The sequence below is a fragment of the Alligator sinensis genome, unplaced genomic scaffold (genome assembly GCF_000455745.1).
Source record: "Alligator sinensis unplaced genomic scaffold, ASM45574v1 scaffold395_1, whole genome shotgun sequence".
NCBI lineage: Eukaryota > Metazoa > Chordata > Crocodylia > Alligatoridae > Alligator > Alligator sinensis.
The window spans coordinates 228,869-253,956 of record NW_005842232.1 but is presented as its reverse complement, the minus strand read 5'-3'; the positions used below and the strand labels follow the sequence as shown (position 1 = coordinate 253,956).

The following is a 25,088-nucleotide window of genomic DNA, read 5'->3' as shown; positions in this document are numbered from 1 at the left end:
ATGTCTCCCCGAACCTTAAAATCTCTGAATTAATTAAATTATTTTATAAGAATAATTTGGCTCATTGTCGTGGGATGACCTGTTAGTAATTATCAACAGCTCAGGAGTGAGGCCACAGACTGGCCTACGAGGAATTATAGATAATAATATCTAGAACCCTTCATTCAAAATGTCTGTCTCATTCCTGTAAATAAAAATGGCTATAAATTTGCACATTTTTCATTTTTTTTCTGTATGTCTAAACACTATACAAGGCATTTGCACTGTGTGTTGTGGGGATTTTTTTAAATGCATCATTTCCCTGCTTATTTCTGCAGGTTATCTCATGTTTCTAAAGAATTTCTACCGAGGTGTATCTATATGGACTATGATAACTTCCCACAGTTGTCTGCAAACAGGCAAGGCATTTGGGCTAGGTACTGAAGAAGGTTAATATTCTCCAGCTTTTGAAAATCCATGCCAATGTATTTGGAGGATTTAGATGGGAGGGAGAGTGTATATGTGTATGTGAAATATATAGAGATATATGTGTGTATGAGAAATATATGTGTGTGTGAAAGGTAGATGTCTGTATTACACACACACACACACACACACACGTAAATACGTGCAGCGCGCGCTGATGCAGGCAGCGAGCGCGCGTAGGGCTGCGCAGCGCGTGCGCATGCGCCGCTGGAGTCCGGGGCGGAGTAGCCGCAGCCGGAGCCTGGGGCACTCCGCCCGGCGCCGTATAAACGCGCCCAGCCCCTGTGTTGCCTAGCTTGGCCAGTCCGGCCAGTTGGTGGGCATGGCGCTGAAGCCGGTGTTGGGGAAGCTCGGCAGCAAGCGGGTGGTGCTGGCCAGCGCCTCCCCCCGCCGGCAGGAGATCCTCTGCAACGTGGTGAGTGCCCCCTGCCCGGCAGCTGGCAACCCCCGCTCCACGTTGTCCTCCTTTAAAGGAGGATCCGTTTTCAAAGTTGGGTCCTGACCCTTTCGTGTATATTCTCGCGGCCCGCTTCTGGGGTTGAGAAATGCACTAAGCTGCGGCCTGCTGTCGCCCAGCAACACAAGCTGGGTAGGCCGGGTCCGAGCGAAACCTGCCGGGAGCGGTGTCACTTCGAGGACTTAAGGCCAGTTCCCAACGCCCAGGTGCAAGGCTGTCCAGGGGTGAAGAGCTGTGGGAGCTGCCTGAAACTCGTGTGTGACAAGGCCCTAGCACAACGCTTATTTTTCTCTAGTTAAAAAGAAGCTAGAAGCTTTATTATTCGGCTGTGGGACTGGGTTTGCATGGGAGCCACAACCATTCTGCCTTCATTGGGATGGCTTATAACCAGTCTGCAGCGCTGTGAAAGAAGAGCTGTGTGGCCAGAAGAGGCTAGTAGACAGCAGAGCTGCAAAAGAAAGGCTAGCTTGACTAGGCATACACCCAGACCCTGAAACAGGAGAAAGAGGCCTTAACTGCTAGGGTTACCATATATCCAGGTTTTCCAGGGCATTTCCTCTTTTTTTGGCCCCCTCTCCTCATGTCTAGGAGGGTTTTTATAATGTGGGCAAATGTCCTCTGTTTTTTGCTTTGCCTCCACTTTTCTTGGGCATGAGCAGCTTGGATGCCTGGGACTGGGTGCAGTGGGCAAGGTGTGGGCTTCCCCCCCCCCAGCCCTGGTGTCCTCTTTTTTTTTTATCCTGGAAATATGATGACCTAACACCTGTGGAAGAGTTTAGAAGGGATCAGGTAGATGGTTATGAGGCATGAAGTTAAGTAGCTCCCTCGGCTCTATCGGTCTAGAAATGCTGCTGCTACTGCCAGGCTTTAAACTTTGGGTGGAGCAGGAATTGGAGGGAGGTGCAAGTGTATTGCTCTTCCTTTCTCCTCCCCCGAATCTGCCCTTGGGTGTCCCAGTGCTCCTACTGGGACTTAAAGCTGCAAGTTCCAGGCTAGAGGGTCTGTTGCTCCTCTGCTTAGGGTCAGGAAGGCATTTATACCCTGTGGTCAGAGTGGTAAGGACTGTGAGGGCTTTTTGACTTTATAGCCAGGGAGTAGCTCTCCACCTGAGATCTCTTGACAACCTGTTACAGAAGCAGGATGCTGTGTTCTTCCTGCTTTCACCTGTGGCTGGTTACATTACTGTCTTGCAATGTTGTTTCAGGGTTGATGGTAGAGTTTTTTTTAAGGCATTTCAATTATGGATCTATATAGGATGGTTTAGATGGGGATGATCCTGCCTCAAGCAGGGGTGTGGAGTGGAATTTAGATGACCTCCTGGAGGTCCTTGCCAGCTAAACCTCTCTCTGATCCTATAAGGAAGGAAGCTCTGGGAATTGCGCAGGTCTGGGGTTCTTGGGGCCCAAAGTGCAACATATGGAGCTTGTTGGGTCAAGGGAGCAGGTGCATTATCAGCAGGACAGTCTTGATCTGAGCTGCCAGGCCAGAGGGGAGAGGGATCTTCCGAGCCAGTCACTTGTATAACCTGTAGTCAGTGAAATGTGTGAAGGTAGAAAATCAGATGCCAGGTCCATAATAGGTGGTAATGACTGACTGGACCCATTAGTTGGTGTTAATGGGTAGATTTATGATTCTTTGCACTTAAAGATGTGGCACAGTAAACTAGCTTTGTATTGCTATGGGTTGCAATCCCAGGGCTGGGGTGAGGGGGAACCCTTTTCATGTTAGTTATACAGTGCTGTAGTACTTACTCTCATTTTCATATTTGAACCTATCAAGCATCCTGGTGAGCACATCGTGATTGCTGTAACCTGCAAGATGGTAGGCAAGAGTAAAACTAGACCAGCAATTAACGTTTCTATTTTTAGGAGTGTATGTGTCAACACTTCCAATGAATATATGCTTTTTCTCAGTCCTTTTGGGGGGAGGGTGTGTTTTAATGTGGTTAGTTTTTGTGGGTTTTTATGCCCCTGCCCCTCAATCATCTCTTCTCTAAAACCAAGTTTCTCTCTCCAACCTTGTTTTGCTCTTTGCTATCTATTTGATAATGTATCCCATACACTTATTAACCTTTGGGTAATACAGCAAAATAGATGAATGAATGAAAGGACCAGTCATATAGTCTTGTCACTGCTGGAATAATTACTGTTGCAAAGTAGTGCAAGTCCCAGACTTGTTGAAACAATACTTTTATAATTTAATAGGATATGGTGGTTAATGATTCTTTAGTGTTAAGGATTCATGCCTCTGGTGCTAAAGATACTCTTATTGCCTCTGGGGATCACCTGAAAATGAATGCGACTTCAGGTGAAGTGTCATAAGTAATAATTAAGAAAGACAATCCACCACAGTTTATATTACTTATTTTTTTTTTAAAGTAGTCTCAAAGTACATAGTACTTTGAAAAACACACTCTGAAGCAGCAGCCTTTATGGTATAAAAGGAACAAATAGAGACTCATTGGGAAGACCCTGAGTTAGGGAGGTTACATGGGATACATGCATTTGTAAACTGCTGTATCCATCCAAGCAAGATGGCTCATTAGTATACTTGGCGGAAGAAATGCTGGAATATACATGGGGATGAAGAGGGATATGAGAGTAAGTTAGGAAGAAATGGATGAACTGAAGTAGTGACAGAAGTGGTACATACAATGATTTAAGTCTCTTGAATGCAGTCTTGCTTCTACTGAAGTCATTAGTAAAACAAGATTAAATCTTGCCTCAAAGCTACAGACTAAAGGTAGAAACTTGTGAAGGGGAGCAGGTTGCTGTGATAAAGCTACATATATGTGATCTAGTTATTATGAATGTCTGCTGTATTTTGGATCCCCGTTTCCATTAAAGGATGTACTATAAACCTTGTGTAAAAATACCTTTTGCACAGATGAATACATGAGGCTAAAGAAATGCTCATTAAAGGCCATAAAACAGATGTAATTTAATTGGAAAGAACACAAATCTTATACAGGTAGATGTCAGAAGACCCTACCAGAAGAGGTGTTTTGTGCACATGCTTAAATAAATAGGTGATGGAAGTAAAAAGACTGCATGCACACCAAATGTAAAGCTGAATGCTTTCCTGGATGGTATTTCTTGACTTTTATATGAAGCTGTTTGCTTATTGAAAGTTTAATTTACAACAGTGTTACTGAGTATTGCTGACGCAATGGGCATTGCTTATAAAATAAGAAAAAATAAACAAACCATTATGCTGACTTAAAGAGTAAAGCTTACAATGTTTGTATTGGACTGTAAAATTCTCAGGAGATTTGTAGTAGTAAAGAAACTAGTAATAATATCCTTTTTTTTTTAAACGTATCTGTATTTTTAAAGATGCTTGGCAATCTATAGTTGACCTTTAACATGGTAAACCAGAAGGCTTTCTGTAATATTTCTCAGGTAAATTTATTTTGGCTTCTATGCAGCTCTCTCTTACTATTAATACTTCTTGATTAAGTACTACTTTAAACAACAACAAAGCAAAAACCATATTTATTCCACCCATTAAATTTCTTGCTTTTGCAGGTTCCCTCTAATATACTGGAGTGAGGCTCACTGTTCTATTTTTACTTTCTATCATGTAGGGCCTCCGATTTGAGGTGGTTCCATCGTGGTTTAAAGAGACGCTTGAGAAGTCCTCTTTTGCAACCCCTTATAAGTATGCAATAGAAACAGCAAAGCAGAAGGCACTTGAAGTGGCAAATAGAATGCATGTAGTAAGTAACTTGTTTCAGTAATCAACTTTTGTGAGGTGGGTGTTGTAGCTATTATTAAATTGAATGCATTGATAAGTTCATAGCAAAGCGCACTTGACTCATTTTAAGGTGGACTGATATTTTTTCCTGCATGTAGCTGCTGACAATTACTACCTGAAATAGATTGGTCTTGGCAGGAGAAAATGCAATGCCTTCAGCTTGTAGAGTGTCTGCTGCTGTTTTTGCAGAGGTGTAATTGTCCGTTCTTTTCAAGAGCCTACGACCAATTGGTTTAAGTTTTAAAACCATCAGATTGTGTGGTGGTCTCTTTCAGGTACTTGATGATTAGAGATGCAGTTTCATTTAGGTCCCACAGAAGACATGTTGACAATATACCTAGTTCCTCAGTGTCTTGAAATATTGAATAAGAGCTGTAACAAGAGTGAGCAGTCTAAGCCTTCATAAATGAAGGGGAAAAACGAACATTTGCCCTCCCTTCTCACAACAGTGAGCAAAGACACCTTGGTCTATTCCTCTGTAAACTTCCATAGTGAAGGCAACAACACCCTGGGATGGCATTGCTATGGATATTTGATTTGATCCATTACCCTGTAATATGCTCAGCCAGCAAATGTGGCTATTTCTGTGCTATGACCTAGTCTGAAGTCCAGCTAATTGGAAAGCCTGATTACAGAACGTCATATCCTGCTGGACTTGGCAACATGTCCTTGATGACCTTTATCCTGGAAGATAGAAATAGTGGTTCATTGACCCTTTTGGGGGGGGTCAACTTGGGGATGCTGAAAACTTTAAATAAACCCTGTTGCCAAATTACATGGTTTCTCAGAGCAAATATTGCAATATCTCCATGGTAAATGGTTACTCAGATAGTACTTGTTTATGTCTCGTTCTTTTTGGGTGATTGCTATACTGTGTTAGCAGATAGTGGACTTTTAATTGCAAAATTTCTAGTTAAAACTTGCAACATTTTAAAATACTACTGCTGCTTTATATCAGACTTGGCTGTATTCTTCCTAGCAGATATATTCTTTATTCCTACTTTAATAGTTAGTCTAGATCCTCTTCATTTTATAAAAGCAAGCTGCTTTAAACAGTATATTATATCTAGGGTTGTGTCCATCTCAAATAAGTAAATGCAAGTCCTAGCTATGTTTAGCCTTAATCTGGCAAATCATAGGGCTAGTATTTGAATTAACAAAATGAAGTATAGGAAAACAAAACTGGACTACAAAAACAGCTTGCAGTTCAAGAGAGGGAAAGAAGAAGGGGTGGGGAGGAACCTATAGCTCCAGACTTCTGTTTATTGTGAGTTTTATATTTAATTTTGGGTGACTGAGCATTGTGCTAGTGATATGTACCTAATTGACAATTCTGGCTTCCAACATGACTAGAATTGTGGGGACCCCAACTTTTACTCTCTTAGTGACTTGCAGTCTACTTGGCTTACGGAAAAAAATATTTGATTTTTCTACTGCCCATCCTGAATCTCCACATGAGCCCCGAGGCTCAAATTGAGCACTTTGCTTTATGTACTTCTTGCCAATAATTTCCTGTAGGTAAAATACTGGTCTTGGTTACACCTGTCCAGACCTCCTCCATAGATGAATGCTTGCACATGTGTAAATAATGTGGGAGAGTAAACCACTGGTCCTTCTCATGGATGGTATGAGAGTCACTATCTTTAACACAATTTTCCATTGTGGATTTGCAATCCTTTTGTTTGTTTTTAGAAATATTTTCTCTCTACCTTTCTAGAAACACCTTAGAACTCCAGATATTGTCATAGGAGCAGACACTATTGTGGTAAGAATTCTGTTGGTTTTTTTTTTTTTTTCCCATTTGTGGTGCACATAAATGACTCAACTCAATTTTTCCTTCTCTTCCAGTTTTACATTATCTTTCTTGTATACTTTCTAATACCAAGTGACAGAGGAAGTCCCCACCTGAATTTTTTTGAGACTTCTATTCCACAATCCATATTGAGCACTGTATTTGGGGAGAGGCACTTGGTTATGAGACTGTTGCGTACATAGGGAAATGAGGATGATGCTCGGTGTCCTGTGGTGGCTGTCTAGCAGTGCCATTTAAGTGGCACTTTTTCTTTTACTGGTAGCCTCAGGAGGCAGGACAATATCAGTAGAGGCTAAATTATCCTCTCAACCTTACAGATCTAACTGCCAGAAGAAAAAAAATAAGCTTGCACTGATATCCACTTTATATTTTCAAAAAAGGGGGAGGGTCAGGGGGGCTTACTTCTCCAAGGTTTGTTGACAAGTTTTTAGTTGGCTGATATTGCTTAGGTCTGGGTAATGCCATGGAATTAAACCCGTTTCAGCAGAGAAGGAGAACTTTTGTCTTTCCATTTCAGACTGTTGATGAATACATTCTGGAGAAACCAGTTGATAAACAAGATGCATACAGGATGCTGTCAAGGTTTGTAGCTTTCAATAGGCTGTTAAATGAGTTGGGCTATTCAAAACAATGCTTTGAAAAGCAGTTGTAGATGTGCAGATTCTCTAAACTCATGCATGCAGATATGTAATACTTACCACTTGCATTATCACAAAGTATTAATATGTTAAAGGAGGTTTTTTGAGTTATGGTGTATATAGTGATCATTATTTTGACCCTCCTAACTGACCTTTCAGAATCTCAACTAATGTAGTTTCTTCCTGTCTCTACTGTTCTCCTACTTTATATTATAAGCTCTTAAAATGAAGCAGATGTTTAGTTATTTGACCTTTGCTTTCTCTTGGATACAGAGTTGGTGTTTGTGAGGAATTTGGAGAAAGCTAATCAGGAACTTGTATTCTTCTGTATATCAGCAAAATCTCTGATTTGAAATGTTCTGTATTTTTATTGTACTTTAGCCAAGAGCAAATTTTTTTTTTTTTTTTTTTTTTTTTTCTTTTTGGCTTACCTTGTTATACCTTATTCCTCTCTCTTAATTCTTGGAATCTTTCCAGTAATCTCGGGCCTCCATTCATCTCCGTGGAACACTTTGATCCCTTAAGTTTTAACCATGCCATACACTCCATTTTGGAGCCTCTTTCTCTTGCATTTACAAGCTGTTTCATTAAAAAAGTTTGTTGCCACTTTCAGTGGTGGCCTTGGGGGAGAGCAAACTGTGGGACTGCCCAGGGCCCCCACATTTTAGGGGGCCCTAAAATTTTGCAACAAATGCCTGACTTGCTTGTAGGTCATCAAAATTAAAGCCTCTAAGGGGTCCCAAATGACCCAGGGCCCCAACACCCCTAAGGCCACCACTACCATTTTTAAGCACTAATTACACAGTCCTGGAAGCTGTGATAAGCTAAGATGGTAGTTATTATTTGATCTCTCTCTAATGTTGGCTTGTTTATCCTGTTCTGATGCTTTAAAGGAGAATTCAGATTTGTACTTTATCTGAAGAAAACCACTTTGCCTTGCATGAAAACTTGGTGTGCTTTTATTTTGGAGGGCTTGCAATTCTGCACAAAATATACCATAACAAACATTTAACACTTCTATGCTGCTTGTCAACAGTGAGACAGTTATGATTTATGTAACTTTATTATATCAATATTCTATTTTATGAAAAAATCATAAATGTATTACAACAGAGGATATTAAACTTGGGCATAATTGGATAATAGCAATGTGATACTAAATTAAGTAGCAGGTGTCTATAAGAAGATAGTGTCACGTTCTTTAAGATGTTTCATTCTCCCACTTCTAAAACAAAAGAAATATTTCTGTCTTAAAGAATGATGGGTGGTGATTTCTGTTGTGTGGCAAACTGACTTAGTGCACCTGATTCATCTGATCACTTTCAATAAGTTGGGAACCAAATCACTAGACAATACAAGGTGTAGGGCTTTGGGTATTCTTTACTCTGTAGTACTATATTATTTTGTTTGGATGAGATTATTTTGTAGTTTCTCCACTTGGTGGTGCTCTATCAAATAACATGTTGGTCAAAGGGGAGGATGAAGAGTGGAAAGAGAGATGTAAGCAGGAAATTGGATGCCAGCTAGACTTTCATGATTTTCAGATGACAAGTGCATCCTCGCTAATACATACTGTTTTCTTGAATAATGCCAAATCTGTTTGGAAATTGTCAGAAAACAGTTATAATGCTTAAACCCAAAACAAAACCAACTCCTCTTCCCCCCCCCGTGGATTTTACAAAATCTTTTGTGTATCAGAATTGGATTATCTCTGATTTACATTACTGTCACCCCAAACCATCTTCTAAAAAACATAGATATTCAGTCAGTATACTTGAAACTTTAGTTCCAGTTAATCCGTTCTAGGATTAATATTCTCCCAGTATTATTAATACAAATTCTTGTTTGGTGTGTGTAAACTAACCATCATGATCAGTCATACAGACTTTTAAAGGGCCAGTTGCAGATTTTCTTACATGGAGTAATACTTTATTTTATTTTTCAAATAATCTCATTGACTTTAACACCACTCAGTGTAATATTTTGAGGGGTTTTTTGTTTTTAGTAAGTGTCAAAGATGATCTTAAAGTATTCCATATTTGTTTTTCTAATATTGCATTATTAGTATACATTTTTGTTTTTTATCTATGGAGTATAGCCATAATGATTAGCTACTTGTGTTAAGTTTATTGGCAGTTGTGTAAGTATATGCTCAGTGTTCCCTGAGAAACATCTATCGGTTTTTCTGGAGAATAAAATCCTTTTACTATAAAACAACAAGTTTGGCTTTGCATACTGCCCTGCCACCAACTCAAGCCTAACTTTAAAAGCATCGCCCCCTAGCAATGAGTGAAGATATTTGTATCCCAGTTATGTTTTGGGGGTCCATGGAGTTTCACAAATATTTTGTTGTACACATGCTGTATCTGTATTCTTGTTGAAAAGAACATGTTATGTTGTATCTACTTACATTGCCTATCACTGTGTAGATTATGTGGTTTATGTACGTCTTCATAGTTTTGGAGATGGTTTAGCAAAAGAACATGAGGAACTTAAGGATGTATATTTAAAGATGATTGCTCCTCCTGGATACAGGCAGAAGGAGACATTACTGAGTTGGCACTCAAGGTGTTGTCTACCTGTAATGGGAAAATCAACTCCTCCATATGAAAGGCATCTGAGGGAGATCTGGTATTCCTCTGGTTGTAACGGCACATGTCTCAAAGACCAGACACTTCTGATGACTCATAAGCAACTAGTATAATGTTAGGGGCTGTCCTGGAGGTTCTTTACAGTCTAGTAAGAGAGAATCATGGGCTTTTTTGATCCCAGGCTTTGAGGTTTAGTAGTTCCAGGAGCTAGGGCTGGCAGAATCACTAGCTGAATGCCAGAGATACTCCTTGGATAACTTTCTTCTATGTGTAACAAATCTTTCTGTTCTTTTGTTTCTTTATTGACTGCTTATGGAAAGAGTATTTTCAGATGATTCACACTAGCTCTTTATATGTAAAGGGGGACCTAACATTTCTTTCACAATCTGGAGCTGTCAGACTCCTTACTGCAGCTGTGGGGTCTAGTATAAGGGCAGTGGAATGGAGGCTTTTTGGGGTAAGGAGTTATTCCAGGGCAACCTCGGTCTGTTTCTTGGTACAAGAGGCAGTACACTGGGAGAAACATGAGGTTCTGGGGTTCCCCACAAATAGATTTCTGACTTTTTAGTGGTAACCTGCTGTCAGTAGGCTGACTTGAAATATGTGGGAATACTCACTCATGTAGAAGGGTATGTACTACTTGGCACAAAAAAAGGTTGTATAACCTAGGTTACAGAAATTATAACATGGGTTTTTTCTGTTTGGTGGGATGGTTGCATCTCTTCTGGCATTGTAAACACTGACATCACCAGCTATTTAACCCCTGAAGAGCCAGCAGGCACTTATCCCTTTGAGATGCTGCTTGTGGGGATGCACCCAGGAATGTGTGGTATGCGACACCTCGGAGCCTTTTGAGACACTGTGAAATGCACATGGTGCATGTTTGCCCTTCTGCATATTTGTAGCACAATGGCAAAATTTGGATACTGGGAATTCCTGGCATTTAAAAAACCCATGCCAGAAAAAAGCAGGATGGTGCATGTGGCTGCAGCGTGCACCACCCAAAAGCAGAGCCTGGACAGACAGAACTATGATCTGGCTGCCAGCTGGGCTTTGAGTACCCAGATTGCTGCAGTTGTGGGAGGTCCCCAGGACCCTAGGTAAGGCTGCTGGGGCCAGCTCATGTGCTGACCCCAGCCTCCTGTTCACCCCGGGCAACTCTTCACATACCAGAGAGTGCTTGCAGGGTTGTTTTCTGGGGACAAGTAGTGGCACTACTACGTGTCCCTGGGGAAATGCATGTTCCTGCTTGTGGGGACATACCCTGTGTGTTGGATTTGGAAGGTTCCAAAAACCTTCCATAGTGGGATTTTTTTTTTGTTGGTTTTTTGGGGGGGGTGGTGTGTTTTTTTTTTTTTTTTTTTTTTTTTTTTTTTTTTTTTTTTTTTTTTTTTTTTTTTTTTTTTTTTTTTTTTTTTTTTTTTTTTTTTTTTTTTTTTTTTTTTTTTTTTTTTTTTTTTTTTTTTTTTTTTTTTTTTTTTTTTTTTTTTTTTTTTTTTTTTTTTTTTTTTTTTTTTTTTTTTTTTTTTTTTTTTTTTTTTTTTTTTTTTTTTTTTTTTTTTTTTTTTTTTTTTTTTTTTTTTTTTTTTTTTTTTTTTTTTTTTTTTTTTTTTTTTTTTTTTTTTTTTTTTTTTTTTTTTTTTTTTTTTTTTTTTTTTTTTTTTTTTTTTTTTTTTTTTTTTTTTTTTTTTTTTTTTTTTTTTTTTTTTTTTTTTTTTTTTTTTTTTTTTTTTTTTTTTTTTTTTTTTTTTTTTTTTTTTTTTTTTTTTTTTTTTTTTTTTTTTTTTTTTTTTTTTTTTTTTTTTTTTTTTTTTTTTTTTTTTTTTTTTTTTTTTTTTTTTTTTTTTTTTTTTTTTTTTTTTTTTTTTTTTTTTTTTTTTTTTTTTTTTTTTTTTTTTTTTTTTTTTTTTTTTTTTTTTTTTTTTTTTTTTTTTTTTTTTTTTTTTTTTTTTTTTTTTTTTTTTTTTTTTTTTTTTTTTTTTTTTTTTTTTTTTTTTTTTTTTTTTTTTTTTTTTTTTTTTTTTTTTTTTTTTTTTTTTTTTTTTTTTTTTTTTTTTTTTTTTTTTTTTTTTTTTTTTTTTTTTTTTTTTTTTTTTTTTTTTTTTTTTTTTTTTTTTTTTTTTTTTTTTTTTTTTTTTTTTTTTTTTTTTTTTTTTTTTTTTTTTTTTTTTTTTTTTTTTTTTTTTTTTTTTTTTTTTTTTTTTGATCCTTTTTGAGGGGAGAAGGAGGTATGAATCCAAGCCCTGCATAATATGTATAGGAAATCATAGAGCTGTTCAGTGTTTTCCAGGCCTTGCTTATTTCACCGGGCAACAGACTTTGGTATAAGTAATGCATCTTTGTATTATTAAGACTTTTGCAGATGACAGACTTCATAAAGTTATTGCCTGAATTGTATTTTTTTTTTTTTTTTTTTTCTCCTTCTTACAGGCTGAGTGGGAAGGAACACAGTGTCTTTACAGGAGTGGCTATTGTTCATTGCAACAGTAAAGGTAATTACAGAGTAGAGATGCACTTTATAAAAGTCCAAGTATTTTATAGGCATTCATAGTCTAAATGGGAGGTTGGAGTCTTTTGGTAGAGGGGCTGTTTCTGCTTCCCTTGTGTCAGTTGATTAAATAAGCAACCCCACTAAAACACAAACTTTCTGATGACTCTGAAACTCATGCTAAGCTTGGGCCTACTCTCAAATGTTATAATACAGAATAATAATGCTAACTGCATATTGCAAGAGGATGTGAGTTCATGGCTAGGCCATCTAAGAAGGAATAATGAAGTATCTCTTCCAGCTTATCTTGCTATATTCAGAATGATTTCAAGCAGACTTGGTTGTCTAGTGTGTAACCGTATGAAATGTCTGTCCTTGATCAATTAGTATGGTAAACATTTCTTTTGCGACTAACTCGTGTTTATGTGCAGAAAGAGACATTCTCCATATGTAATAGATGTCTCCCTCCTGATTTTAATATGTTTTTCCTGGCTGTTAATCAGTTTCTTGATACATTTCAAACCGCATAACCTCTTCTTACCGAAGAAGGTAACTCATTCTAATTAAAAATTTCTGATAACCAGTAATGAGCAGGTTTTTTCCTGTCAATTACTGCTTGGGACTCTCTCTTGACTTATACAACTAAAGAATGCTTTGAAGATGGTAAACTAAAAGTATAAAAAGGCAGTAAAACAGCATGTGCTCTTCAAGAGTGAGAAATCTCTCTGATACCAGTTGCTGATGCGCCCGACTTACCGTAGAAGTTGAAGAGAAACAAACTGCCTCTTTGTTGCCTGTTTGGTGAGAAATCATCACCTTGTAGCTAATTACTGGACTTTGATTTGGTTTAGGCTCACTTAACTTGATTTTAAATACTTGTAGTAAATAAAGCCTTTTTGTCACTCATCGAATGAGGTGTTGTGTCAATCGCTGGACTAGTCCAGAATCCTAGGTTTTTATTGCTAACACTTGGTACATTTTGCATAGTTTTCATCCAAGGAGTATGAGGCACAGTAGTCACTTTAGTGAAGAGATATTCTTGTACATTCAGCAACACTATTGTGGGTACTGGATTAGACTTGGGAGTATGATCCTGTAGAACATATGAAGGGTGGTAGAATCTGGCCCGTAGTTAATTTCTTGTTTGTGTTTGTTTGGCTTATTATGAGACTTGTGGTTCCATAGAGTAGACATAACATGAAGATTATCTAGGTGTTTTTTTTTTTTTTGTTTTGGTTTTTTTTTTTTTCCCAGTACTTAAGTGTTAGAAAGAGAATTAGTAGAAATGTTTTTTCTTTTTAATAGTAGTCCTTTTTAAATAAGTGTGCTTGGGTGCTAGATTAAATAAAAGGCAGTGTATTAAGCCATTAATTCTGTAAGACTGGAATGGGACCATATTGTGCTTAACATCACAGTAAAGTAAGTGTAAAAAAAAAACCAAAAAAAAAAACAACAACAACAAAATCTGATCAATAAGGGATGCTCTCTTTTTATATATTGTTCTGTGTTGTATTGTTCCATGGCTTGATTTCTTCTCCTCCCTCACCTTGGTTACAACTAGGTCTAAAAGTTTGAGAAGGTCATTCATTAGTGAAACTCCCTTTATGAGGATCAGATCACTGGATTTTGACCAAATATGTTGTTCTTTCTTTATAAATTCTGTATAACACTTATGGAACCCCCCCCCCCCCCCCCAATAGAATGAATGTGGTAGTTTTCGGGGTTTGGTTTTTTTTAATCTTCAAAAACAAAAAACCCCCAAGTTTGTCAGTAGGCCAATGCTCTTATGAATATAATGTGCAGATGCAGGAAAGAGCGCTGTCTAACAACATACCACAAACTTAGAAGGGATTAATACAAACAGTATAAAATACTAGTAATGACTGTCTATGTAAGGAAGACTAGTCCTGTAGTATTGAGGGCATTACACTGGATTCCATTAAAAATATGGATTCATAAGTCACAGTAGAATGTAATTAAAATATTGTGTACTCAAATGAATATACTTCCCAAAATATTAAAGCCGACAAGATCCTTTTACAGCATTGTAGCTTTTCAGTTCATGGGTCATTAGAAACCTAGTTATTGAATTGTTATCTTTAAACAGCAGTCAAATTTTATAAGTGTATATTCTGTTTGTATGTTATCAACACTATATAAATATATATTTATACCTGCACAGTATTTATTTTAACCAGATGGTTACAAACAAACAAGGGTTGCTTTCTGGGAAATGTTCTTAAACTTTTCATTACTCATTACAGCCTTAGATAAAATTCCTCACTTTGATTCATGCTGCAGATCTCTTGCATATTTTGCCTGAGGAACTTCTGCTGCTACCAGAATGCTAGCTGGAGTTCTGCACTGCAAATGAAAGGAAGACATTGATGTGGTAGGGGAAGGAAAGGAAATCAATATGCCCTAAGAAATAAAAACCTGGTTTGATACCAGTATATGTAAGACTTGTAGGCTCTCTCAGACAAAAAAAACAGCAACGCCACCCCACTCATCCAGCTCTAGAAACCAGCCTGAGGCAAGGTTTAAAAGGGGGGAGGGGATGTTACATTTTTAAAAGGAAGCAATTGGGCAGTGGGGACTATTGGATGACAGATTGCTTGTATGCATATGCACACAGCTGCAGTTGTATAGCACCCTCTTGGATATAATGGGTCTTTGACATCTGTGGTGTTAGAGGGTGGATGCTGTACAGGTTTCCCTTGCTTTATGCAGGTTCTTCATGTGCGAATTTGCTCTTACGCGATGACCCTCTTGATACTAAAACTTGTTATGCGGGGTAAATTCACTCTTATGGAATCAGTGTTGTGAAAACCCGCAGACAGCTACTTTGTGTGGTGCATTGTGGGAGTGACACGCACCAAAGTAGTCTCCTGTGTGGATCTGTGCTCCTTGCTCGTGGTCTGTGATGCGTGATTTCTATAGTTGCCATCCCCATTATGGTAGTGCCCAGTGCTTGTGTGTACTGTCTGCTGTTGGAAAGTACCAAAATTGTCTTGTAAAAGTGGTAGAAATGGGTCTGGGGGTCGATACAGTCAGTCTTGGAACGTATCCCTATTTATTACATAGTAAAGTGGGTTCCCTTTAGGTGAATTTGAGTTGCACACAGTTTTTTCCAGGAACGCATGTACAGCATAAAGTGAAGGAAACTTGTATTTCTTTTACTTGGTGTTGGACATGTGCCATGAATGTGATTTGAACCACTTTACTATGTAATAAATAGGGATACATTCCAAGACCTCAACTGTATTGACCCCCAGACACGTTTCTACCACTTTTACAAGACAATTTTGGTACTTTACAACAGCAGATGGTACACACAAGCACTGAGTACTACCATAATGGGGATGGCAACTAGAGAATCGCGCATCACAGACCACGAGCAAGGAGCACAGATCCACGCAGGAGACTACTTTGGTGCGTGTCACTCCCACAATGCACCACACAAAGTAGCTGTCTGCAGGTTTTCACAACACTGATTGCATAAGAGTGAATTTACCCCACATAACAAATTTTAGTATCAAGAGGGTCATCGCGTAAGAGCAAATTCTCACATGAAGAACCTGCATAAAGCAAGGGAAACCTGTACAGCAACCACCCGTAGTTATGCAAGAACAGAATTAATTCTGCAAGCCTCCCATTTAGGGAGAAGCTACTACTGTCCAGATTTTGGCAAATAATGACCTCTCTGGGTAGAGAGAGATGCTGTGAGGTGAACCCTCAGAAAAGGTTGTGGAGTTCTACTCATTTTGACTTTTTTTGACTCGCTTAAGTTCACGTAGGTCCACTTATCTCCCTCCCCTCTCCCTACTTGTTCCCATTAATTCTAGGAACATCTCTATATATGTCTTAAAAGGAGCAGTTCAATTTTTGTTGTGTGTGTGTGTCAGGTAAACAGTGTATAGTGCAGTATAGGCTAAAGGTAAAACACCAATACCTGTTTTATCCTTTTTAATCTAATTTCTTTCAAATTTGTTTTTAATGTTTTAGATAATCGTCTAGAGACTGAAGTCACTGACTTCTATGAAGAGACAAAAGTTAAATTTGCTGACCTGTCTGAGGAGCTTTTATGGGACTACATTCACAGTGGAGAACCAATGTAAGCCAGCAGCGTTGACTTGAGTTAAGGACTTAAAGGGCTCTGAGACTCAATTTTATATAGAAGCACTTTGCCATGTGTTCTGGAGAAATTGGTCATAGCTATATACAGTAGCTGATGTTCTGTGTGAAACAAGTGATGTGGATATTGTGTTCTCAGTATTTTACTAGTACAGGAGTTCCCAATTTAAAAATTGTTAACTACTATTTTTTTTTCTCCCCAAGACTTTTAAGAACATTTTCAATACTCCCTTCATTTGAAAACTCAGGCAATAGACGGCACAGTTAAATGCTGTGATATTTTGCAATAAGCCAATTTGTAATTTGTATGTTACAGAAATGCATGTACCTGGCGGACACTAGCTAATTATCTTCTTACAGAGTCGCTTACCAGTGTAAGGGCCTAATGCTGTTGAAGATCTTGGGGAAATAAAAATGATATTATTGAATTCAGTGGAACTGAATTGCATCAAAAAGTACTTGAAACAACTAGAGGTGATGCTCTCTGTAGACTTACAGTCGTCCCTGCTCACTAAAAGTATAGAAGAATCTATCATGGACCGTTAAAGAAACTAATTCAAGAAAAATTTAAAGGAGCTAGTTATTGAAGTTGGCGAGACTAAACAGCCCGAGTATTTGCAAGGGGAGATGGCTTGAAATTCCTTCAAGTCAAATGTGCAAAAACTGGAATGTGTATCCCAGGCAAAGAAAACAATATTGTAGAGAAGAGCTCCAGAACTAATTGCTTGGATAATTGTCTCAGAAATGGTATTAGGTGTAAGCAGAGAAATTACAAAAATGGATGTGGGAAGGACTCGTTAACAAAGAGAACTACATCTTGGGCTGCTTGTAAGCATTTAATTTTAGTGGTGGAAATGTCCACCTCTAGAAATGATTTGGGGGGGGAGGGGGCGCAGCAGAACAGGCATTCAGCCTGCAATCGCCCCTTCTCCCTTACTCCTTGCACCTTCCTGAGACCAGAATCACTGCAGTTTGGGGAAAGGTGTGAGCTGTTTCAGTTACCTCATTCCCAGGGGGACAGGAGCAGCCGGGTAAAGGCCCCTGCTTGCTTCTCACTCCAAGAACCTCAGAATAAGAATTGGGTGGGGAGCAACTTGCAAGCTGTTCTTCCCTTCCCCTCTTGGTCTATGGGAGGGGCAGGAGTAGTTGCCTCCCATGCATTCTGCAAGGGATGGTAGCCTTTCCCCTAGCTCCATTTCTCCTGGTCCCCAGGAGGAGTTAACCCAGAGGAAAGTGTGCAGGGTAGTCTTCTACCTTGTTTTGTTGTTGTGATGTTGTTTTCCTGGCATCTCCATTTTCTTTGCTCCAGTAGAAAAAGCTTGAATGGATGCGGACTCCTAGTTTCTACCAGGATAGTGGTGACTTTTTCTTCCAGAAACTGAATGTCTGTACCCTACCTTGGCAGTCAGCAGGTATAGTTATAGGAGTGTGGTAATAGCTGGAAGCTGAGGGTTTTTTTTTTTTTGCTTTTTTGCAAGAGTATTTAAAACAAGTAGCAACACTCTTACTCTTTTTAACCATATACATAACAAGAGCCCAAGGAAACAAGTGTAATAAAAGGAGGGGGGGCATTGAGATTGAAGTGATCTGGGTATGATTCAAAAACTAGAAGAGGACTTCCCCCAGTCTTCAGTATGGGCAGTAGTGTAGAACATGGGAGCAATGATGCTTAATGGAAAGGATGTTACGGAAACAGAAGTTTTACCACATCAAAGGCAGAAGCAAAACTTGACATGCTTAATGCATTCAGGTCAGAGAAACTAGATACATTTTATCCAAATTTTATAGCTATTAATAGCCCAAAATTGTATATTTAGACTAAAATAATCTGCTATAAACTGAGTGTTGTCATTTTGGAAATGACGGGGGGGGGGAGCAATAGCAGACAGTATTAGTAGACTGCTAATATGGTGTAGCCATGATGGGCAAAAATCCTAGCTGTAGCAGTCGAGGGACTTCCGATACAGACATGGAAGTATTATACCATTGTACAAGGCACTGGTGAGATGCTGTGTACAGTTCTGGCCAGCAATGTTCAGAACAGATGAACCCAAACTGGAACAGCTGCAGGGATGGTCTATAACTGGGGTTGTCAACCAGGGGTACACGTTGGTTGCACAGGCACTGCCTGCCCAGCTGGACATAGGGAACAGAGGAAGCTTGCATGCGGTGCCTGCCACCACTCCTCACCAGCTGCTGTCCCTAGCCTGATCCCAGGGACTGGGCAGGGAACAGTTTTGTCTCGGACCTTAGGACTGTCTCATGTCTGTCCCAATGCTCAGCTGAGTGACAAGGTCAAGCACAGGGCAGTCCTGGGTCTAAGACATGTGAGCAGCCTTGTGTACGTGCAGCCCAACTGTTTAAAGCCCAGGGTACCCAAAACCCAAATGCCTCTCTCCAGCCTCAGGTTTTTAGACCTGGGGCTACTCCCAGCCTAAGCCAGCAATTGGGTAGGAGGCAACTGTGTCCCAGAATGCAAGGCTGCCCTGTACTTAATCCTGATGCTCATCTCGGCCGCACCCACATAAACATAGATGTTTGTTTCCCTTGGCACAAAAAGCAGCAGCACACCTTTATGCTGTTGTTTGTCCCTGGGGAACACCTATGCCTCACACTCTCTGGTGTGCAGGAAGTTACCCCACATGGAGTAGGGTAGGCTGAAATCAGCATCTCTATTTGCCCCAGCAGCCTTAGCTGGGTCCTGGGGACCTTGGGCAGCTGCAGCCATGGTGATCCTTCTGCTTGGAGCCTGGCTGGCAGCTGAAGTGTGGCTCCAGCCAGCCAGGCTCTGGTTTTGGGTGGCATGTGCCCCCCCTTTTAAAATAAATAACTTTTTTTTTTGCATGTGTTTTTGACCCCAGGATCAAACAAAAGAACCCCCCACACTGCTACCTTGCAGTGCAGGGAACACCTGAATGGGCAGTGTGTGTGGTACTGCAGGTGGGTCTGTGATGCTACATACACACGGCCACGCTTGTCTTCTGCTTGTCTGGATGCAGCCCTGAGTGTCAAGTTAGGATTCGGCACAGGGCAGCCCTGGTTCGTGGTTCAGGTCTCCTGCCCAAGGACAGGGTTTGGTCAGGGAGCAACTATGTCCTGAACCCTGAGACCCAGTCCTCAATCCCAATGCTCAGCTCAGAAATCAGAACTAGGCACTGGGCAGTCACAGGTCTGGCACATGCTACACCTTCAATTTTTAAAGTGCAATCCAAACCAGCTACAAAGGTGTTCCATTTTATCATGCCATAAATTGGATGAATCCATGACACACTACAATATATGGTGAGATTAATCCATTAATTGCACCATAAATAGAACATCTGTCAGGTCCCTTAAAAGGCTGAAGTTTTTTTTTCTGCTTAACAAAATATAGTTGACATGCGGTAACACCGCAAACTCACCTAAACAGTCCAACCACTATTTAGTATGAGCCACGTAAACTGCCCAAATCCCATTGATTTCAACATTAGAAGGCACTCGCCACTTTAAATGGAATTAAACATGGAAGCCAATTAGTGTGGTACCAGATTATACTTGGCTGTTTACACATGATTAGGGCTTGTCCCTTTACTGTTGTCAGAGAACTGTATATCACTAATAAAAACCTGCAAGTTGCTAGGATCCACTTGGCTTCAGGGTTGGTAATACGATAGCATTGAGATCTATCGAGATCTGCCTAAAGTTATCAACCATCTATTATGCATCAGCCAAATTTCTGATTGCTGAGTGGGCTCACTAAGTATAGTTTAGAGTTAACCTCTTCTATATGTTAGTAAATGGACTGCTTCTAAGATTGGAAGGGTTTCTCAGCCTCATTTAACTGTCAATCTCTCTGCAAATAAAAGGTACCATCTGCAGTATTGATTCTGGTCCTATAGATAATTGTCCACAGGGATCTTAAATGAGACCACTAGACCGGGCAGGCAAATAGTAACATTTTGCAGGTGTTACCAGCCTAAAATCTAAACCTAGAAGACAGATGCACTAATTTTAATACAGTCCCTTCAACAAGTCTTCTACCTAAGGGGTTAAATTCAAGTCTCATCACACTGAGTTTAAGCAAGCACTTTTTCCAGTTCCCTGTGGATCCTAATTCTGTTGTCAGTACCAACCTAGACAATCGCTGCAGAATAAAGCCTGGTTTGTTTTCATGCTCTCTACTAACAAATGCAAGTCAGAAAGTGTTTTTTCTCCTTTAAGAGTTATTTCAGTCAGTGGATCCATAACTGGAACACTCAGTGCTAATTGGCCATATGCTTGCTTTTGTGATGTGTTGAAAAAGTTTCACTCCAAAAGACTAGAATAGGTCTTGAAAGTGTGGAACACCTCATGGGGCACATATACACAAGATGTTTATTGTAGCACTGCCTAATTAGCTATCCAGTGAAATCCCAACATTTACATGTGCAGCCCTCTTAGGCTGCAGGAAACTAATTAGCTCCACTGAAGGTTAGTACTTGTATTTACAAGTACTATCCTGCAGCAGCATTCTTTAGTGCACAGCAACACACTTGTAGATGCTGATGGGGCTGGCTGGGGCATGAGGATACTTTGTTGGGGGGGAAGTGCTATCAGTTGGCTAGCCCCACACTGGAGTACCCTTGTGCCCCAGCCAGCCTCTCTGCAGTACATTCAGCCAGTCAGAGCAGCCCTGGACTGGCAGGCTGACTCCTAGGGCCCCCTGCCAACGGGGGCTGTTCAGCCCAGCTCAATGTGCTGTGGTCCCAGGTACACATCAAGACATGATGCTCAGGAGCAATAAACTGGTGCAAAAAGCACCAGAGTTTATTGCTTTGTATCAGTTGCATGTGTAGACCATGCTCACAGAAGTGCTTGCTACTTGATGGTATAGAATCCATTAGCAATGTGAGAATGCTGTAAGGTTTGTTTTGTTTTCTGGCTTCCCACAAGATATAGCCCAATTCTTTTTTTCACTAACTGTAAGGCACTGAATCCAATTCCTTGCTCATGCATACAATCATGGCATACTATCTCCTCCATACATTGATCAGTCTCCATCTTACCACTAATTAGGTAGCTTTTTTACTCTTACTACTGCGCCATTTCTAAACTCTGATAGTTGAACTTCCTTGAATTTTCAAAAATATTTTTAATCATGGCCAGTTTAGACCCACTTGTTCTTGCACTAGTATTGCCTGCTAGCTTAAGTTTTCCCCTTTCCTCATGTATTTACAGAGAACAATCCTATGCCATCTCCTATTTAGAAAAAACAAACAAAACGAACTTTGCTAGGGCTAAATAAGCTAAACACCAAGCTTAACTTGCCCTGGGTTTCTAAGTGAGAGGTGTGGCACTTGTATGTAGCACTTCCCTATATCATTGATCACGCTTTCTTGTCATGCTGTCCACTGTTGTGACTTAGTTATTTAGTTATTTTAATCAATTAAACTTACAAATGACCAGCCATGGATCTGACTTTTCAGTTCAGTTCTCTCTTTTCAACTGTTCCTGACATGTAAAGGAATCAGAAATGCATTTCTGCCAGCTCTATGCCCACAGTTGCTGGATTCTTCCTCTACAGGAGACATGCTGTGGGTGAATGGGTGCATCCAACTATCTGTCTGGCAGTTTATAGCACCTGGATTAGACCTGGTTTCCAGTTGACTCCAGTTCTGAAAGTTAAAGGTGACTTTCACCTAGTTTATAATAATCCCCTAGCATGGTTCAATAAACATGGCTCATCTGGGCCTGAAGACTCGACTCCCTAAATCATCTTGCATTAAAATCTCAACTTTAATGTTACATCAACCTTGCTTTAAGCAATTTACTACAATATTAATTAATTACTATTTAGCTGAGTAAAAAGAACCTATGTAACCAGAGCACTTAAGTCTGGGCAGAAGTATATTCATTCCTAGGTTTCTTTTTTTTTTTTTTTCCTAAGGCATCAGCAGTTTGTTGCAAAGAATGCGTGGTCACTTAAGCTGCCCAAGAGTGGGAGGGATTACATTTTGTAGAGTACAGATTAGCATAGAAATTTGAAGTATGTTTTTGGAAACTTTGATTTTACTGATCTAATCTCCCTTGCCTATGCAACTGATTAAACTGAGATTTGAGGGGCAAATTCTTGGCAATTTTAGCTAGAATGTCAGGCATGCCATGAGAACCATGCATGTTGTGGTTATGCCTCTGAAAGAGCAAGTGAACACATCTTCAGCATGGTTGTTTCTGCTACTACCCTGTGTCCAAGAGTGCTTTGATGGGTCAGAAGCTCTTAGCATCTCTTCTACTTCTCCCTCTAGCACAAGCCAGTCCAGCTTAAAACTGTGTAAGGGAAAGGAGTAGAAGCCTGATCTCTGCATTTGTGTTGGAGAAACTAAAGATGGCAACCTATTAAATGCATGCAAAATAATATGAGCACTGGGAAGAGACAGTCACTAGGACCCAGCCACCAGTGCTGTTTCTCCCTGTGGCAACATGGGGAAAGCTCCTGCTGCCAAAACCCGTGTCTGCAGGTTGAATCAAATGGCTCCCTGGGCTGGGTACAGCTTGTAGGCTGATGACTGGTGGTCTATGGACTTCTGAATGGTGACAGTCAAATCTTGTGAGATTGTGTTGCACCTTAAGAAAACTCTGAGATGCTGCTGCATGAGTGCCGGAACTGTTCCTAAGTAATTCCTATAATGAAACTGAGTTTCTACGGAAATGATTTGGGTCTTCTCCCATCATGTGTGTTTTATCTCCAGAAAACATTTCCTGTTTGCCTCTGGTGTAGGCAAGCAGACTCTTCAAGCCCTGTGAGTAATTAAAATTCATAGTGCAGATTTGGCAAGGGAGAGCTTTAGGTTTTCAGCCTTTCTTCCCAAAGAGTATAGGCTTAAGGACAGCTTTATGGAAGTCAGGGAAATTGTACCCACTTCAAACCACAGTTAATTCTGAACCTAACTTTAACTCATAGGGTTTCTGGAGTCTAATACTGTCTGTTCAAAAAATAAAACATCTCAGTCAGACTGAGGTAGTACATTATCCTACTATCTGGCTTGTCCACTATGGCCTTTTGCAGTGGCCAATGTAGCAGAGAGATTGTCCTGCCCATTTGCCCTTTGTTAAGCAGTTGGAGTACATTGGAACTAACAGGTTTAAGGGGGCAAGCTTTACTAGTTGAACAAATGACAAAAAGAGTGTTTTCTGCCATATTTCTAAAGATGTCTGAGAGAGATTTTTCTGAAATGTAAATCCTGTCTCCTTTTGTTTGCTTGTAGAAAATAGTGACTTAGATCACTATTGAAAAATGTAACCCATGATCTAGATGGCAGTCAGTAAAGAGTATTTTGTTGACAGCTCTGATACCTTTATACTGTGTTAAACACAAAACAAAAGGACATTTGTTTTTCAGAAAACCAGGGCCTCAGTCATTTTTATTGGTTGCAGGATCTAACAGATTTGAACTGTTATAATATGCTGCCTCTGACCTTAAATGAGGAAAAAATACCTATGATTAGCCACGTGTAAGTAACTGCATCTAGTTTCAAATGGCAGAGAGGTGCAAGTCTTTCACTGTTAAAGCTGGAAAGTATAAATATTTACCAGTTACTTAAAATCTAGCACTGGAGGAGTTATTTAGGAAATGAGTGGGAGGGAGTTTTTTAACCAAAGGTTATGTTTTAACCACATGACCTTTCATCTTCTAAACAGAAACTGTGTTCAAGTGATATTGTGGCAGTGTGTGCAGTTCTGTACAAGAAGGTGCTGAGGCACTGCGGCAGGTGTGAACTGTGGGCGCTATTAATCGGATGTTTGAATCAATGGTTCTTATAGTGGGAGATAATGAGCAGGGATCCTGGCTTTGTCTAATTAAAAAAAATCCTCAATTCTAGGGTTAAAAAAATAACCCAAAATCCATATTTTTCCATGATCAAGATGAAACACCAATACATATATATCTATGTATTAGTGGTGTTTCATTTTAATCGTGGAAAAATGTGGATTTGGGGTTACTGCTTTTAACCTGAAAAGTGGGCTGGGGTTAGGGCCAGGGTGGCTGCTGTAAAAAGGCACCAAATGCCATAGACTTGACTAGGGAGGGTAGGGCAGAGCTGAGCTGCCCAGCCTGGCTTGGTCCGGCCCACCCCAGTGCGACTCAACCTGCAGTGCCTGAGGGTCTGTGCCCCAGGGGCCGAGGCAGCTGCTCCCCCTTGCTGTGTGCAGCAGAGTCCTGCCTGTCCCAGGGCTGGGTCCATTCAGTCCCCTTGTCACAGGCAACTGGTAGGAGGAGCATGGGGGGGCATGTGTGCTCCCTGAGATTGGCCTCTGACTCAGCACCCCTCGGGATGGGGCAGTTTTTTTGCCATGCAGGCCAGTGGTGTGGTGGTGAGGGGGGCACTAAGCCATGGCACAGAAGTATACGAGTGGATATGGGGCTTTTGGCCTGCCCTTGGGCCCACCCACAAATTGTGCCGCCCCCCCCGATTTTCAGGAGGCACCAGTCGCCCCTGAACATGGCCCTGCCCTGGGCAGAGGGAGGAGAGCAGGGAGCCTGGGCCAGAGACCACCCAGGTCTGGGCAGCCAGGCAAGCTCAGGCAGCTGCCTGCAGGCTGGGGTTATAGGCCATGTGTTGAAGGGCTCTGCACAGCCAGTCACAGGCACTGCTAGGCTAGCCCTGCCTGCTGCAACTGGTACAGGTACTTTTACATGTACTCCATGAGGTGGGGAGGGGTGGTGCTTTAATTAGAGCTGCTCTCAGAACCACACTAAAGTGCTGCTGTGTCTCCTGTATCGGCTTTC

At 40.1% G+C, this 25,088-nt stretch overlaps 1 protein-coding gene across 3 annotated transcripts in view; it reads left to right on the top strand.

The window, feature by feature from the left end:
• Positions 1–678: 678 nt before the first annotated feature.
• The window catches only part of ASMTL (acetylserotonin O-methyltransferase like), a 53,473-nt gene continuing 29,063 nt past the window's right edge, over positions 679–25,088 (top strand). For all 3 annotated transcript variants that reach the window (XM_006027305.3, XM_006027304.3, XM_025208504.1), the window contains exons 1-6: positions 679–880; positions 4,509–4,640; positions 6,396–6,443; positions 7,009–7,073; positions 12,151–12,212; positions 16,214–16,322. In XM_006027305.3, coding sequence (XP_006027367.1) covers positions 788–880; positions 4,509–4,640; positions 6,396–6,443; positions 7,009–7,073; positions 12,151–12,212; positions 16,214–16,322 — 509 coding nt within the window. In that variant the 5' untranslated portion in view covers positions 679–787. The remainder of the gene's footprint in view (positions 881–4,508; positions 4,641–6,395; positions 6,444–7,008; positions 7,074–12,150; positions 12,213–16,213; positions 16,323–25,088) is intronic.